The 17,448-nt window shown below is 39.3% G+C and overlaps 1 protein-coding gene across 1 annotated transcript in view; it reads left to right on the top strand.

Moving 5' to 3' along the window:
* Positions 1 to 15,500, top strand: part of LOC107549170 (protein NDNF-like) — a 19,195-nt gene extending 3,695 nt beyond the window's left edge. Inside the window, exons 2-4 of the mRNA XM_016230160.1 lie at positions 6,059 to 6,247; positions 8,630 to 8,754; positions 13,178 to 15,500. Of these exons, the coding sequence (XP_016085646.1) occupies positions 6,060 to 6,247; positions 8,630 to 8,754; positions 13,178 to 14,586 (1,722 nt within the window). The 5' untranslated portion in view covers position 6,059 and the 3' untranslated portion in view covers positions 14,587 to 15,500. The remainder of the gene's footprint in view (positions 1 to 6,058; positions 6,248 to 8,629; positions 8,755 to 13,177) is intronic.
* The last annotated feature ends 1,948 nt before the right edge of the window (positions 15,501 to 17,448 follow it).

Below are 17,448 nucleotides of genomic sequence, written 5' to 3'. Positions count from 1 at the left end.
GATATTTTTGCAATGTTACACATAATAATCCACGATGATCACATTACACAAAACTGAAATTGCACATCAAAAGAACACATTGTCAATATTTTTTGAGACCCCCCCAAAATTCACAAATTCCGTGTTCAGGGGAGCCCATGTCTTATTAAGGGGAGCCGAGCTCCCGCTAGCTCCCCCGTAGTTCGCACCCTGCTGCCGTGTATGTCCAATGCTGTTCCTGGAGGGACAATGTCCTGCAGGGTTTAATTCTAAATGGCCAGGAATGTGGTTGGGAACCACTGCTCTAACTCAGTCCACCGAATGAGTGAATGAAAACAAATGAGTGAATTCGGACACTGAGTGCAACGGTAATGCTGAAGATGGCATCTTCTGGCAAGATGAAGTAATTCATTTGCATGATGCTCACAATGCGTGGGTTTTCTCTGGCTACTAGCCTAGTCATTAAGTCTACATAAGTTGTACATTCATTATTGAGGTGCATTATGGGACTGAATGACTGCAGTCAATAATATACACTATGGTTCCAGACACCACTACTAATGGCTGTCCCCTCGAATAGTGCACTACATCAGTGGTCCCCAACCACATTCCTGGAGCCCCTCAACACTGCACATTAATCAAACACACCTGATTCAGGTCATCAGCTCATTAGTGGAGACTCCAAGACCTGAAATGGATGTTTGAGAGAAAGGAGACATGCAAAATGTGCTGTGTTGGGGGGCTCCGGTAGCATGGTTGTGAACAACCTGCACTTCATAAGGTTATAATATGTGATTTTGGATACAACCTGGTTGTTTCTAAGAATCCTAAAGACCTTGATTTGCAGGTAAAGGCGTGTTTAATTAGAATGGGAGCCAAACTCTGCAGGATAGTGTCCCTCCAGGAGAGGGACTGGACATGTCGCAAATGATGAAAACTAAACTGAAATAGAGATTTTTATTGAATGTGGTTTTGAATCTGGTTTATGAATATCATATTTGAGTGGGTTATACCAAAAAAATAAAAAAAATAGATCGCATAGCTTGGCTTATTGGTGTAGCAGGACGGGGATTGTCAGAATAGATGGACTAACCACTGACTCTTGTCAGAGCTGCACTGAATAAAACTGCTTTACAAAATCCAACATTGTCCCCATTGTGTTCCACTGTTGAGGTTGGTTTCTTTTCCCCCCGTCTTAAGCTTTCCAGCTCTGGCTCCATATGTATGCATGACAGGGCCGTAAGGAGCCCAGGGGACGAAGCTCACAGTAAATGTCTGTTCAGAGGTTTCGGGAAGCGCTGACAGTAGCTGAGGGAAACTCACGCATTCTCCAGTTTCAGGGCGTCGTGCCTCTGTTGAAACAGAATCTGAAATGTTTCCCTTATCTCGGTGGAAATTAAGCCTTTTGCAGCTCTGGTGTGATATAGGAGAGTTCACAGTGTGACACTGAGCTCCATAGGGAGGAGAGGCAGTATGGAGGCAGTATGTGTGTGTGTGTAAACGTGCAGTCATACATGTTTAAAAAGCGAGTGAGACAGAAGTGACACCCCCATACAGGTTAGCGCGGTAATGATGGCTCTCCGCTGTTTGTGGCGCGGGCTACTCCAGTTTGATTGACAGGTGGTAGCCGCTCTGGTGATATGTGTGTTTTCACCCTGTCAGTAGTGCTGCTTTTCATGCACCATACATGTGCTACTCATCTGTGTGTGTGTGTTTCCCTGACTGAGCCTGTTAGTCCCTGTCTTACCCTGAATTGCACGTTAACACTTCCTGTGGCAATTAATCAGACTATTATTTGACTGATTGAACCATTTAACGACAGGCTGATAGAATGTTCTGCTTCTAATTGTTGATCAATCAGTCAGACTTTGCCGTTGCCTAAAGCCTCTAGACTCCCAGTGGAGATGAATGGTTATTTTATCTGATTTGGATACACATATTTTGAAGAGAATGACATTTCTGTCTCTGAAGAGATAATTAGAAGAATTGTAACCAAAGGAAATCCAGAGTGGAATGCAGCCAGATGTTTTTGAAACACCTTACACAAGATTCTTGTAAGGCATTTGTGTTGCAGAATTATCTCTAATGGTTCTATAGATCGTAGAACGATAATCAAGGAGGTTAAAACGAGGTAAATTACTTAAAGTTACAGAGTAAGCTGTTTAAATAGCACCATCACATTGCCATTTACTCGCATTTTGAGGACGATAATTCAAACATTACAGCTTGTTGCGTTCAAAGGGTTTAAGCTGTTTAACATTATGAACTTGACTCTACGATATTCCCCGCAACACACTCTCTCCCGAAACCACTTCAAGGTCCAATTCATCACACATCTTAGATTTGTACATGTTGCATAAGTGATGCAGGACCCAAATGAACCCGTTTCCGTCACAGGAAAAAAGTTTGGTAAAAACAAATGAATGCATTAAAAAAAATAATAAAAAGGAGCAAAACAAAGTTGACACAATTGCGGCTGACTCTGCCTTCAAATTATCCTCCCCAAATTACGATCAGACATTCTCCACAGCTCTAATTAAACATTAGCTTTTATTTGTTCCAGATGGGGCTTTGTTTTGAAGTTTTATTTTAGAAAGAGTCTTGCTTTCTGCTCTGGGAAACACAACTGCATCCAAACCTGACAAAGTTGCAGAGGCAATCCATGTTCCTGTGTTCCTTTGCTTTCTCCTCTTGGTTGTAAATTGGAATTTGTGGCAAATGTTCTGCAACCACATCAAAAGATATACAGTATTATAATTCTTACCCAAGGATCATACATACAAGGATTTCCCAGTCTCAATCTACACTTTTGTTTTCCCAATTCACTTCAGAGCTCTCCAGTGAACACTGACTTAATTTCTGTAAGCCTAGGCTGAATTTCTACAAGTAAATATTATGTTAAATCACTAATCTGGACTAGAAGATATCCTTGTATGTTACATGACTGTGAATTAAGATGGACTGTTTTCATACCAGTTGTGAACCATACCAAATTTCACATATTCCTAAATTGTCCCAGAATACTTTTTCAAGCAAACTCAATGCCGAGCTTGGAAAATCAGTTTCACCACAGCCAAACAGACTTGGGTCTGCACCAAAAGTGTTCGAAACATGTCCTCAAAGTATCCAGCATAAGTATATCTACATCCCCATATACCTATTTAACAATACAAGATGAGTCCTTAAGTGAGAGCATCACTTTTCTGTGTGAGAATATCCTATTAGACCATCAGAGCACAAGAGAAAGAAGTGCTCTCTTGTTGTGCGAGACAGAGGAGAGGAAATGCAATGCATGATAAAAGCAGTGCTTTGTGTGCAAATGCAGTTAAGTACATTTTGTGATCGGCCGAAGTGAAAAGCCCAAGTGTAAAGGAGGGGGGAAGTGATAATGTGCAACTTTTAAAAGAAAGACAAGAGGAAGGCATGTAAAAGAAAGAGAAACAATGGATGAAAGCGGAAGAGGAGAAAGAGAGAGTACCATCTGAGCTTGGCAAATAAAGAGTGAGTGAAAGAGGTCAAGAAAAGTGGGAATAAAGGCAGCAGGAGGGGGGGATTACTGGATAGGTCATTAAGAGGACAAGGACTCACTTGCTGCTAATGACAGTGGAGTATCGCTCTAATCTGCCATCATTAGCCTGATTATATCAGGGGGTTTGGGCTTTGCCTTCAGCTCCAATCAATGGCACCGAATCAATAGAAAGAGGATATCATGTGATCCCTGCAAAGCCAAATCCAGCCTAGAGGGTAGCCCAAAACAGCCAGACTCAGACCAGCACAGATTAACCAAGTTCAGCTTTTTCCTAAGAGGTCTCATCACAGTCTAATTCAGAACAGCATACATAAATTTAGTCCAGCTCAATCTAACACATCTGTGCGGTCTTACCCACTCCAGAACAATGAAAGGCAGTTAAGCACAGCCTAACAGCCTTCAGCTCCAATCAATGGCACCGAATCAATAGAAAGAGGATATCATGTGATCCCTGCAAAGCCAAATCCAACCTAGAGGGTAGCCCAAAACAGCCAGACTCAGACCAGCAGAGATGAACCAAGTTCAGCTTTTTCCTAAGAGGTCTCATCACAGTCTAATTCAGAACAGCATACATAAACTTAGTCCAGCTCAATCTAACACATCTGTGCGGTCTTACCCACTCCAGAACAATGAAAGGCAGTTAAGCACAGCCTAACGTAGATAAACACTATCCCCCGGTTTCACAGATAAGGCTTAAACCTAATCCCAGACTAAAATCTAAGTCTGAGGTGTTTTAACTGAAAGAAACTTGCTCTGACTGATCTTAAAATATATCAGTGACTTTATTTTGTCTCAAAATGCACACCAGTAATGTTTTTTTCTAAGGCACATTTATAAAAATTACTTAAATGTCCTAATTGAACTATGGCCTAATCCTGGTTTAGTCTAAACCCTGTCTGTGAAACCAGGCCTACATGTGACCAGACTGAGTCTGAGCTTTTAGTTTTTTTTAAATTACAGTAAAGATATGTATGTTACAAAAGATCTCTATTTCAAATAAACAATGTTCTTTTAAACTTTGAGTTCGTTAAAGAATCCTGAAAAAAATGAAACAGATTTTTTTTTTTTAGGATGATTTCTGAAGGATCATGTGGCACTGAAGACTGGAGTAATGATGCTGAAAATTCAGCTTTGATCACAGAAATAAATTACATTTCCACATATATTCACATAGAAAACAGCTATTTTAAATTGCAATAGTATTTCACATTTTTACTGTTTTTTTACTGTATTTTTGATCAAATAAAAGAGCTTTGGTGAGTGAAGAAGAAACTTCTTTCAAACATATTACAAAGTCTTATCGACCTCAGACTTTTGAACAGTAATTTGTCTATTGTTTAATGTCTGCTCTAAAGGCTCATTTTCATAATGTTAACCAAAGCAATAATAATAATAACAATAACAAAAATATACTGTTTGTCATTCACTTCAAAATGAAATGAAAAGTGCGCAGGACAGATGCAGCAGATCAGTGAGAAAGAAAATCTGTGAATAGTTATAAGCAGGTGTTTAACACCAACCAGACATGGATATTTTTGCACACTGTGAGCTCGGACACTCTACACGGGCATTCAAACGGTGATTAGTGAGGGTGTGTATGTGTGTGTGTCTTCAGTGAGCAGATGTGTGCATCTGTGAGTGTCTCCGAGTGCCTGGATGTTCTCATGAGTTGCTGAATGTTGTTTGCGTGCAGTATCAACCGCCGCATACCCGTCTTTTACCCCAGCTGTGCCGCTCCTTGAGTTTAAAAAGCAGCAGACCTTCAAAGGTGGTCAGTGAGGGCATTCATTTGAATTCTTCATCCCAAATCTCCTGTAGTTTGGTTTGTTTGTTGTAGCCTGATCATCAGTCATTTAGCTAAATGTTGAGATGAATTTGCTGTTCTTTTAGATTAGAATAAGGACATTATGGAAGGATTTAACTGTCCCCCATTAGAGCTTTTAAACAGTCATTAACTTCTACTGATGGTTTAACTGTCCTTAACTTGATGTATTGATTCTCCAGCTTTTCAACTAAGGTCATCTACATGATTAGTGCACTCCAAAATTCGCTTTCAGCGTATTTTGTTTTCTCCTTTGGCACACATATTGATTACTCATCTTGCACTAAACAGATTTTTGTCCAATCAAATGCTTTCTTCTATGCCCCTCCCCCAACACGTCTAGAGACTATAACGAGAACTAGAACTAATACAGTTTTAATAATCATTCAGATTCTATGAGAATAGTCAAGTCCAAACCAGAACTGTAACAATATACAAGATCATTGGAAATAACTTCCAGAATGATTTGTTCCCCCAGTCGATAAATGATAAAAACATTGGCAGTCAATAAGAATCCACCCAATAACCACAGTGTGTGTGCTTTTAAGAAACAGAACGTTATTATGCTTTGATGTGGACACTAATATAGTTGGTGTAAAAGAAAAAAGGAAAGAAGACTATGCTCATGAAAACATTTCATCAGGTTTTTAAGAATGCAATTCCATTCTCCTCTTCAGTCACTGTCAATGTCTCTCTCTCTCTCTCTCTCTCTCTCTCTCTCTCTTTAGGATGACGTGGATGTGTGGATGTTATGGCTTGGTGTTGCTGGTCTTGGGGGTGATGGGACAGAAACTGCCCACGCGTGATGAAGGCCTCTTTCAGATGCAGATCAGGGATAAAGCTCTGTTTCATGACTCTTCTGTCTTGCCAGATGGAGCAGAGATCAGTGGATACCTGTTCAGAGATACACCGAAAAGGTGGGATCATACATCACACAAACATACACATATTTGTAGTTATATAAAGGTAATTAAAACTAGTATGTATTAACACAAACCTGCATGAATAAATAAATAAATAAAAAGTCTATATTCAGAAAGTTAAACGTTTAATTTTCTTTTATATTCTAAATTTATTTAAAAATTTGATTTGGCTATTTGGTTCTTTTTGGTGGAGATAGTGGTTCAGAAATTGCTTGCTTCACCTATATATTTACGATCTTCTGTGTGTTAAATTGCAGAATACGTGTTTCATGTTTTTCAATTTTCCTTCATGTAAACTAATTTTTAAGTTTGAACATCCTGGGACGGGAGGGTTATAATCATGTGCATTTGTGGAAGTGTCTTTGTGTGAGGGAAGAAGAAATATGGGATCTATTATAGCTAAAATGCATCAGATGAGTGCGAGACATGCATTATGAATGAGATGCTGTGTGTGTGTTTGATGAAGCATTGTTTTGAGTAGCAGGTGCACTCAAATGGACGAATATCAACCGTGTTCGTCACCACGTCTGTCAAACTGCACCATATGCGAGGTCTTAGCAAAAGGCTACAGTGTTATTTTAGCTGAGGATCCTGCATGAATTAATCGCATACATACCACAGATGGTCGCAGGCTGAGCTATTCGCAATTTAAAACGCTTTATAGTAACAACGGATCTCCCCGTTTCCCGTTTGATGTCCACTCCAGTGATTCTGTCAATGTCGTGTCCTGCTAATGAACTGCAGTGTTCTCAAATATAGCTGATTACACTGAAGTCTAGCATACATCTGTCATAATTATTTTACAGAATGTGGAGTTGAAAGGTGTTTCTGCTCACAGAAGGTCTGATTAAAAGCTCAGACTGTTTGGAATAACACAGTATCACGCAACTTATACTAATTTAGAAGTATATACTGTATATATACAGTAAATATTTCATGCAATATCTAAACACATTTATCAAAATGTGCAGTATACAACAGAGCACACTGCGCTGTATCCCACAATGCAATGTGCTTAATTTGACCTTCTTTTTCCAGTGTGATGAATGATCTGGAAGTAATTTCAACCGTGATTGTAACTTTTTTTTAAAAATCAAGAGCTAAGACATTTTAACTTTTAAGATTGTTTTATATGTATTATATGTTTTATATATTACATTACAGTTTAAATGTTTTTATTTCCTGTAAATGGACCGACCCAGTCTAATGAGAAAACATTACTATTTTACAGGATGATTTTGTAGAAATTTGTATGTTTGTTTTGGGGTTTTTTTTAGAAAAAGTGTGACGATTCACCACTAAACCTAATCTTTAGCACGTAAGATCTCATGAAAATAAATAAATACATTTATAAATAAATATATAAAGTAGTAAAAACTAATTCAAATTAGCCACCAATTGGTCAGAGTGTAAAATAGGTACAACCTGCGATAAGAGTTGAAATGCAATGTAAAACAATGTTTTTGAAAGTTGTAAATAAAACACAATTTATTAGAGTACATTTAAAAGTAATACTATTTCAGTCTTTCCAAATAAAAATTCACATTGAATTCCTCTGTATGAATATAATTCATCCGTAAAGTGGTGATGTAACTAATTTTAAATAAATTGTATATAAACACATGATGCTTTCTGTTTCACACACTATTTCTTAAACAAATAGTAGGCAGTATTCAGTCTATGCTTGCACTAAGTAGTAAGCTAATATTTCAATATAGTATTAGAAAGAGGTTACAGTTAAAATACACCAGCTGTGTTTGGTGTACCTTTTATAAGACATCTCCCATGTGCAACGCATTGTAAAAAGTATGCTAATTCAGCGGCAACACAGTGCTAAAAACGCTAACAAAGCTAGCGGGAATGTGTTGAGACAGCAAGGCTAATGTAGCAGCGCTGTGTTTGGGGAATATGGTCCTAATTTGGTAGTGGTCTCCGAAAGGCCAGCTAGTTCTAATTTCAGTATATTGTGTCTTGGGATGTGCTTTAATATATCTCAAGTACTTTTAAAGACGAAACATGGCGGCAATCAGGCGGGCTAAATTAGCAACACCATTATGCATAACCTTGCTAAAATAGCAGTCTTATACTTAGGGACCTGCACTTTCTTCAGGCCCGAATGTGGAAAGCATTGTTATACACCTTGTTATGTAACCTTTTATATAAGTGTATGCTCACAAAGTGCATGTGTTTATCTAAAAAGACCTAAAAATACAATTGCCTGCAGATGGCTAGTTTCACACAGTAATCAAATGCGAGTCGGTCCAAGCAAAGAGCACATCTGCTATACAACATACAATGAGTCAGGTTTAATTTCCTGTGTAATTTCTATGTTGTTGTCATTTTTGCAGCGCATGCTAACTTTCCTCGCTCTTGCAGGTACTATTTTGTGGTGGAGGAAGACAACACTCCTCTGTTGGTGACGCTGACACCTTGCGATGCTCCTCTTGAGTGGAGATTGACGTTGCAGGAGCTCCCAGAGGACCGCAGCGGGGAAGGATCAGGTATCTGAATTAAATCTCCCGATCAATGTTGCAACTCTGCAGTAATTTAAGACTTGTTTTCCATGTAAACGTTCTAAACTATTATTAGAAAACCTGATCTTAGATCTGTGGAACAAGAGAACATCTCCCATAGCTATTGAATACAGCTTAAAGGGATAGTTCACCCAAAAATGAAAATTTGATGTTTATCTGCTTACCCCCAGGGCATCCAAGATGTAGTTGACTTTGTTTCTTCAGTAGAACACAAACGAAGATTTTTAACTCAAACCGTTGCAGTCTGTCAGTCATGTAATGGAAAAGAATAAGAATCACGGTTTTGAGAGTCAAAAAAACATACACAAACAAAACCAAATTAAACCCTGCGGCTCGTGACGATACATTGATGTGTAAAGACACAAAACGATTGGTCTGTGCAAGAAACTGAACAGTATTTATATCGTTTTTTACCTCTGATTCACTGCAATGTCCGAACTGTCCTGAGCGTCTTCTTCTTCAGCCAGCTTGTGACGTGTCTTCTTCTTCTTCTTGCTTTACGGCAGATCGCAGACTTATAAGTGCATTACCGCCACCTATCTCTCAAATGGACCATTGACACTCCATCTACGATCTCAATTAGGAGTGTCAATGGTCCATTTGAGACCACGCGAACGGACAGTTCGGGCATTGCGGTGAATCAGAGGTAAAAAACGATATAAATACTGTTCAGTTTCTTGCACAGACCGATCGTTTCGTGTCTTTACAAATCAATGTATCGTCACGAGCCGCAGTTCTCGAAGAGAACCAATTTTGGTTCTGTTCCAAAACCTAGTGAGCAGCCTTCATAGGCAGCATTTTAAGTTCGTAATGTTAAGGCTGTCCTAAAATGTAGTTACCTGTTAAAGCAAAAGATGAGGCTAATTATACAAGAGAAATATCTAATAGGCCTAAATTATACTAAATTTTAATCTATAACAACATGGCTTGCCAGCCCTGTTAAAAAAAAATCCAGCATATGCTGGTTAGGTATGTTTTAAAGCATGGCTGCTGGTTTGAGCTGGTTTAAGCTGGTCATGTGCTGGTCCTAAGCTAGTCCTGAGCAGGAGCTAGTTGCTTAGGACCAGCACATGACCAGCTAAGGAAAAATGACCAAAAGTTAAAATGAATGTCCTACAGATGCCCCCCTTGGAAAGTTTCATGCAAAAATAACTATGTTATGTGTTAATAAATATGTGTTTTCTGTGAAGTACTGTGGAGTGTGTCCAGTGTGTGTCTGTATTTTCCACTGTAGTCAATCATTAGCCCTGTTCAAGTGCGTCAATGTGTATTTGTGAAGTGTGAATTTGGGCCCAGTGTAAGCATACTTGGTGTGCTGATGGACTGCATCTGAACGTCTGCAGACGTAAAAGCCTGAAAGCAAGAATGAAAAATAGTAAAATGGAGTGAATCTTGTATAGGGATATATAAGGGTGAATCTCACAAAACCTGTCAAGAACATGACCCCAAAATGGAAAGATTTTGCAGTGAAATGTGACCTAGACATGCTTTCAATCACACAGCCATAGAATTCCTCCCACTGTTCCCATCAACTGTAAGCAAAAAAAAGGTTGTGACCGGCGTTCGTCTTCAAAGCAAAAATCTTGCTTGTACTCTTGGTCTCCCTTTTAGCAGTACTCCCTCCTCTTTTGCCCTCCCTCCTGGTATTTTTTCTAATTTCTTTTCCCATCACCCTCTCTCTGCATCTCTCTTTTTCCATCTGGACAGTATCCTAAAAATGAAATCAATAAAGTTCCACAAAACACCCTTGTATTTCACTCCACACATATGGAGCAGCACAGTGGGTTTTAGTTCCACGTGTCTGTGAAACCCAATGTATAGAACCGAAACGGGGCAGAAGCTGCTGTGTCAGAAGCGTACTGTAAGTGCGGAACATGTCCATGTGTGAGCTTACATGAAGACACGAGTGTCTCCCTGCGAGACGTCAAGCTTCTCTGATCATCTCTGACTTTTTGTGCAATAATGACTCCCAGGCCTTGGGTTTCCTCCTTCCTCTCTTAGTCTGTGGCCCAATATGGCTGTCCTGGCTGATGAAATGCAGAGACCCCCATAATTCACTGCTGTACAGTTGGGTTTTAGATTTTTTTTTACACACCGTGTAATGATTGTCCTGCTACGGCGTGACTTGGCTGTGATTGGGAGATCCTGAAAGACAGATCAGTCACAGTTGATGATATCCGCCTTCAGACTCATTTCCTTGCTCACATATACATTCAGTCATTCACAGTTGCAATAACTCAAACACACATATACACACTTACTCTGGTGGGACTGGACCTTAGGAAAGAACATTTCAAATGAGATCTCCTCAATATTTAATTTGTTTCAAGACAGCAATGGGATCAAACGGAAAGCAAATTAAAACTTGAAGTGAATGAATGAAAACTGGAGTTTTGTGGCTTTTAGTCAGTGTCTGTTTTTTTGAGACCACCGATATACCATTTTATAGGATCTTTAGGTCTCCTGCTTTGAGAAAGACCCCAGTACCTTAGAGTTTAGACTCAATTTGAGTGTATTGATCATTTGGTAATAAAAACTATATTTTTATTTAATAAAAAAGAAGAGTTGAGAATGGTTGTCCACCCTGTCATATTGGGGAATCCGCCCCTTTAAGAAAAGGCCATCCCCTTTAGTGACATCAACACTAGTGACAACAGATTTTTTGTCTCTTCAGTGGCGGGAATTTCAACGGCTGAAATTTGTCGGTGACTTTTCCAATTTAAAAAGTTTGCTTACTTGCTTTGCCAAAGCTTAACATGTCCACCCTGTCGGCATAAAATATGCCAGAAGTGATTAGAATACAGTATTTTCTAAATATGTAAGTTTAAATATACCAAATTATCTTCAACAACCAGACTAAATATTTAGCTAGTAACAGTTTGTTGTAAGCTAATATGCTAATTGAAACTCAAAATGTCCACCCTGTCGGCTATTCATTTGTAGTTAAATTTCTAAAAACAAAATGAATAATATTTATTATTATTATATAATTTTTTTAATAACCCTGTTTAGGAAAGGGACATCATACCTTTCAAAAAATATAATTTGCATCTTAATTTTGCAATGAAAACATATTTAACAGTAATATATATGTCCATGACAGGGTGGACATATCTTATGGTTTATGCTTCGAATAATGGCCCATAATTATTTTTAAAAAATGTGCGGGAGCTCAGCTAATATGTTTCTATAGTACTTGAGTGTCTACTATTTATGATATGACATAAAGCGAATGGGAAATTAAAACCAACATTTTTGAGTATTTCGAGGGTTGATAGGCACTCTATGGTGATATTGACCCCCATACAGCCTCTGTTTCTATCAGTCCTTGCATTCAATGGGAATCGAGCCCATGACCTTGGTCTTGCCAGTGCCTTGCTCTACTGTTTAAGTTACATAAATACTTAGTTTATCAACAATTGTCTAATTTTATTTCCCTTAAAGAATTTCAGGAGACACATCCGAGACGAAGTTGACATTTTTAAACATAAGTGAGAACTTCATTTTGAGCTACTTCTGTGCAATACTTCATGTACTTTTTTTCTGGTTAATTGCAGGACTAGGTTATAAATGAAAAGCAAACAAGGACATGGAAGCACTTTTATTTTTGTTATTTTTTTTTGAGGTACAGCAGTCACAGTAAACAAATACTCATACACAAGTCTTTTCCCATGTTTGCGGAATATATCCACTGGGAGCCGGTCTTTGAGTGCAACGCGTGTTCATTTAGTTCTCTGGTTGACAAACATAATATTATGCTTTCTCGCCCAGCTGAATGGAGAGGGCTTGGAAAGGAACTCAAGGAACAGCAAAGCCACAAGGCGTCTCTGTGTAGCTTAGAGTTCCTTGAGAAGGCAAAGTGAACGTCACCCTCTGATGTGCAAGTTTGTTTGGATACAAAACACAGCCGCCAGCAGATGAGTAGCTAATGTCCACTAGAGCAGGTAGCTCCCTGTTACCTCATAAGGATTAACACATTAAACTATGCTCTTTCCGTTAAGATGGAAATTGCTGCTTCTTGTTTCCAGTGGTGTTAATCGGGGTGTGGGGAGGAAGCAGTAAGTAAACAACTAGATGAGAGGATTTGGAGTGGTGAGGGAAATGCGTCATTATGTGGCAATTAATGTTAAATATTTCAGTCATTGATGTTCAGAAAAAGCCTAAGTGTGTACATTCGACAGTTTATGTGGCTTGTGTTTGTGTGTGGTTTAAACAAGTCATCATTCAATATGTGCATTTCCAAACAGTTTTACCCCCACAGTATGGGCCTTGTTTTTGATGTTTGTGGTTTGTTCTGTGGGGACACTCATTTTCTCATCATCTTTTGATTCTCTGTGCTTGTTTCCCAAGGTCTAATTTTGTGATTCTCTCTGTGTCTTTTGTATCCCAGGTGAGCCAGAACCTCTAGAGCAGCAGAAACAGCAGGTCACGGCCAACGAGGGGACCGAACTCTTTACCTACAAAGGAAATGACGTTGAGTCGTTCATCTCCACTAGCTCCCCTTCGGGCTTGTACCAGCTGGAAATCATCTCGACCGAAAAGGACAGCAACTTCAAGATTTACTCTACCACAACTCCCGAGTCCGACCAGCCATACCCAGAGCTGCCTTACGACCCCAGGGTTGATGTTACAGCATTGGGTCGTACTACTGTCACGCTGGCCTGGAAGCCCACTCCTACTGGCTCCATCATGGGCCAGCCGATCCAGTACTGTGTGGTTATTAACAAGGAGCACAACTTCAAGAGCTTATGCGCAGCGGAGGCCAAGATGAGCTTGGATGATGCCTTCATGATTGCTCCAAAACCCGGTCGGGATTTCAGCCCCTTTGACTTTGTTCATTTTGGTTTTGTCCCATCTGAGAATGATTTCAAGGATCGTTCCCTCACCACCAACAGAGCTCTGAGCAACAAGATGAGTCGCACATATATCCCCAAGCCCAAAGTGGCAGACATACAGAAGATATGCATAGGCAACAAGAATATTTTCACCGTGACGGATCTAAAGCCAGACACGCAATATTACTTTGATGTGTTTGCCGTCAACACTGGCACCAACATGAGTACTGCGTACGTTGGCACTTTTGCCCGGACCAAGGAAGAAGCCAAGCAGAAGACTGTGGAGCTCAAGGATGGGAAAGTAACCGACGTCTTCATTAAGAGGAAAGGCAGCAAATTCCTTCGCTTTGCCCCGGTCTCCTCTCACCAGCGTGTCACGCTCTTTATCCATACCTGTCTGGACGAAGTGCAAGTTCAGGTGCGTCGTGATGGGAAGCTTGTTCTCTCTCAGAATGTGGAAGGTGTCCGTCAGTTCCAGCTCAGAGGAAAGCCCAAAGCCAAGTACCTGATTCGTCTGAGAGGGTCCCGCAAGGGTGCCTCCACCTTGAAAGTACTGGCCAGCACACGTGCCGGAGGCAAGCAACCTTTCCCTGCCCTACCTGAGGATACCCGCATCAAGGCTTTCGATAAGTTGCGTACCTGTTCCTCTGTTACCGTGGCTTGGCTTGGCACACAGGAGCGCAACAAATACTGTGTTTACAGACGTGAAGTTTCTGAAAGCTACGGCGAAGAGCATCGGCGGCGAGAGCAGAACCAGTGCGCTGGACCAGAGAGCCGTCGCAAGTCTGAGAAAGTGCTTTGCAAGTACTTCCACAGCGCCAACCTGCAGAAGGCAGTCACTACCGAGACCATAATGGGCCTCGAGGCGGGAAAGAGCTATCTCCTGGATGTTTATGTGGTGGGACACAGCGGTCACTCAGTCAAGTACCAGAGCAAACTGGTGAAAACAAGGAAGTACTGTTAAAAAACAGAGACTCCAAAGCACAGACTCTGCACAGAAGTAAATATATTATATATATAATGAGAAAAAATAAGTTTATTTAACTCGAAGTGATATTCTACTAAGGAGAGTTTTGCAGACTGACTACTTGCGCACAATGCTAATGCTAACGCTGCATGTGTCGCGGTTACCGAACTGCCTGTAGAGTGAGATATCAACCTCTGTATTTATGTTTACATTACCGAGTCGAGTCGAGTCTGGCGCTCTCAGGCTACCTTAGGCACCTGAAGGTTTGTTCTCAGGGGGTGCCATCGCTGTTGCTACGCAAAGAGTCCCTGTACTGCATCCTCAATTCCGTAGAAATGGGAGTTTGGAGGAGTTGCAGTTCTCTTTTAGCCACTGCATGCACCATTTGTCTGCCTTATGTCTACGTTCGATTTGTTTGTTCATTTCGGTTTTTACGCCAGCCATCGCAGAGGTAGCTCCATGACTCCTTCTCTCCACTGTCCTGCCCTGTATTAAAAACATGGTTTAGAAGACTTTTTAAATTATTTCATACTTCTTAATGTTTTATTTTTTTAACTGTTATTTTTTTGTCATTGACAACAGTTATTAGTGATTAAAATGTGTTTTAAATCTATATGAAAGTCAACGTTGTTGAAGCGTTTCCCCACTGTCAGTTTGTGTGTGTATAATCTCAGTTTGTGAATCTGGTGTGTATAAATGTGTCTCATCTCTGTGTCACATGTACAGATTTTCTCAGTGCATATATTCATGTACATAAAACACTAAATATAGACAACTGTAATCCCAGCGGTTCTGTGTTTCTCTGCCAGGATGATATATACATACTGGAAAATATCCACAGTGTATGTTCTGCTATGACGTAAAGCATCTTTCATATGACTCATAGTAATGCACGTCAAGAATACCCAAATGACCCAATGCACAATATTAGCCGCAAAGTCTTTCCTGATTATTGGCCAAGACTTAAGACATTTTCTTTTGATAAACAAAGAAATGCAAAATAAATGTGGTATTACTAAGATGAAAGCTCAGTGCTACTTGCTGTATTAAGCATGCACGAAATTAAGTTTTGTGACAACAGTGTAGCATACTATTACTTATTGTTGCACGGCACATTCTGATTCACATTAGTAAGTAATTCCATTCTGCACACAGCCATAATTTCTAGATCTGTAAAGCAAACTGTAAAACTTCAGTTTCACTGTTCATCTCTCTTTTTCACAAATGGGTTGAATTTGTGCACAATGCTCAAACCAAACTGTAGTGCCTTTCCTAAGGAATTCAGTTTGAGTACCCTTCGCAGCCTGTCAATCACTACAGACATAGCAGAACCTCACCTGTCTTAAATTAGCCTCATTGCTGCCCTGCAATAATGAGGAAGAGTACTGGGAATGGTGCGGGAATGGATTGGGAATGCTTGAGGCAATGGTTTGGGAATGCCATGGATGGCCCTTTACAGAGAAGCTAATGAGAACGGTCAGCAGGGACTGTGTGTGCAAAGCTCACAGAAAGAGGGTCAGTTAGAGAGTGAATGTATTTTTAATAAAACCAAAATTCCCTGGATCCCAAAACAATCAAAAGAAGAGGTGGCCAATGCATTCACTTTTCTTTTCTTTTCTTTTCCCAAACTCTAGAGAGTGGTCTTGCTCACTACTGTCTACATAGCCATTTGCCTTCTAAGTCCTGTTTACTGAAATAAACCCTTATAATTGACTGATTTAGTACACTAGACTGGCGGCAACACCCAAAGAGTGAAGCACATGGGAGACATCCTCACATAAACTATATGAGAGACTGGCTCAGATAAATGTTAATGGGTGCTCTTTTTTTAGCGCCTGATTGCAATTCTTACAAAATCATGGTATAGGTACTGTAGTTTCAACTACATTATAATGAACATTAATATCTATTTTTGTAAGCTCACATACTAGCATAGCATGCATATACCTGATTAGCCTGATAACGTAGCTTGTACTCTATGTATTTACTCTATTCACATCAGTCTTTATTTATTAGCAGTTTATCAAGAGAAATAAATTACATTATGTCCAATTTGTTTTATTATAAACTGTATAGTAAGCAATTGTATAAATATTTAAAAAATTTGTATTAGTTTAACTATTATTAGTTGAAGACCGAGGTGTTCGCGATGCTTTCTGTGACTGATTTATTTCATAAAGGAAACCCCGCTTACAGGGAATGTTTTCACAACTTACTGTATATATATATATATATAGTTATGTAAATGTTAGGACAATTAAAAAAAAGAAATGTTTATTGAACATTAATATTTGATACATTTTATAATGTTGCGAAAAAGTTCTTATAACAACATTCTTGGAACGTTCTTATGATGTTATTTGTACTTCGTAAATATTCTCGTAATGTTGAGAGAAAACATTCTTAGAACATTATATTTTGGGTAAAACAAATCAAATGAGAATGTTGTGAGAAACGCTTTAGTAACATTTAACATTCTAATCACAACAAGAAAATATTTGACCATTAGAACATTAAAAATTTACTTTCAAATAACCTTATATTTTGGGTGAAAACAAAGTTAGTAAAACATTGTAAGAAATGTTTTCGTAACCTTTAAATATTATTATGACCACAACAAGAATACTGGGCATTTAGAAACATTTGAAACAAAACATTTTTTTAACCTAAATTAGTTACTTGGGTATGTGCTATGCTGCTTTAGTATTTGCCCAAAAGAAGTGGTCTTAAAAGGCAGCAAAATTGTACTGCCTATGTTTTTGAACAGTAATTGCATTGGTTGCACACCCATGATACTTAAAATGCTATCAAGTTGGGAAGCTCATTAGACTTTAGAACAGAGCTTATGTTTGTCTTTCA

The sequence above is a fragment of the Sinocyclocheilus grahami genome, unplaced genomic scaffold, assembly GCF_001515645.1.
Source record: "Sinocyclocheilus grahami isolate Dianchi unplaced genomic scaffold, SAMN03320097.WGS_v1.1 scaffold364.1, whole genome shotgun sequence".
Taxonomy (NCBI): domain Eukaryota; kingdom Metazoa; phylum Chordata; class Actinopteri; order Cypriniformes; family Cyprinidae; genus Sinocyclocheilus; species Sinocyclocheilus grahami.
The sequence above is the reverse complement of the archived record's forward strand: the minus strand, read 5'-3'. Positions and strand labels throughout refer to the sequence as shown.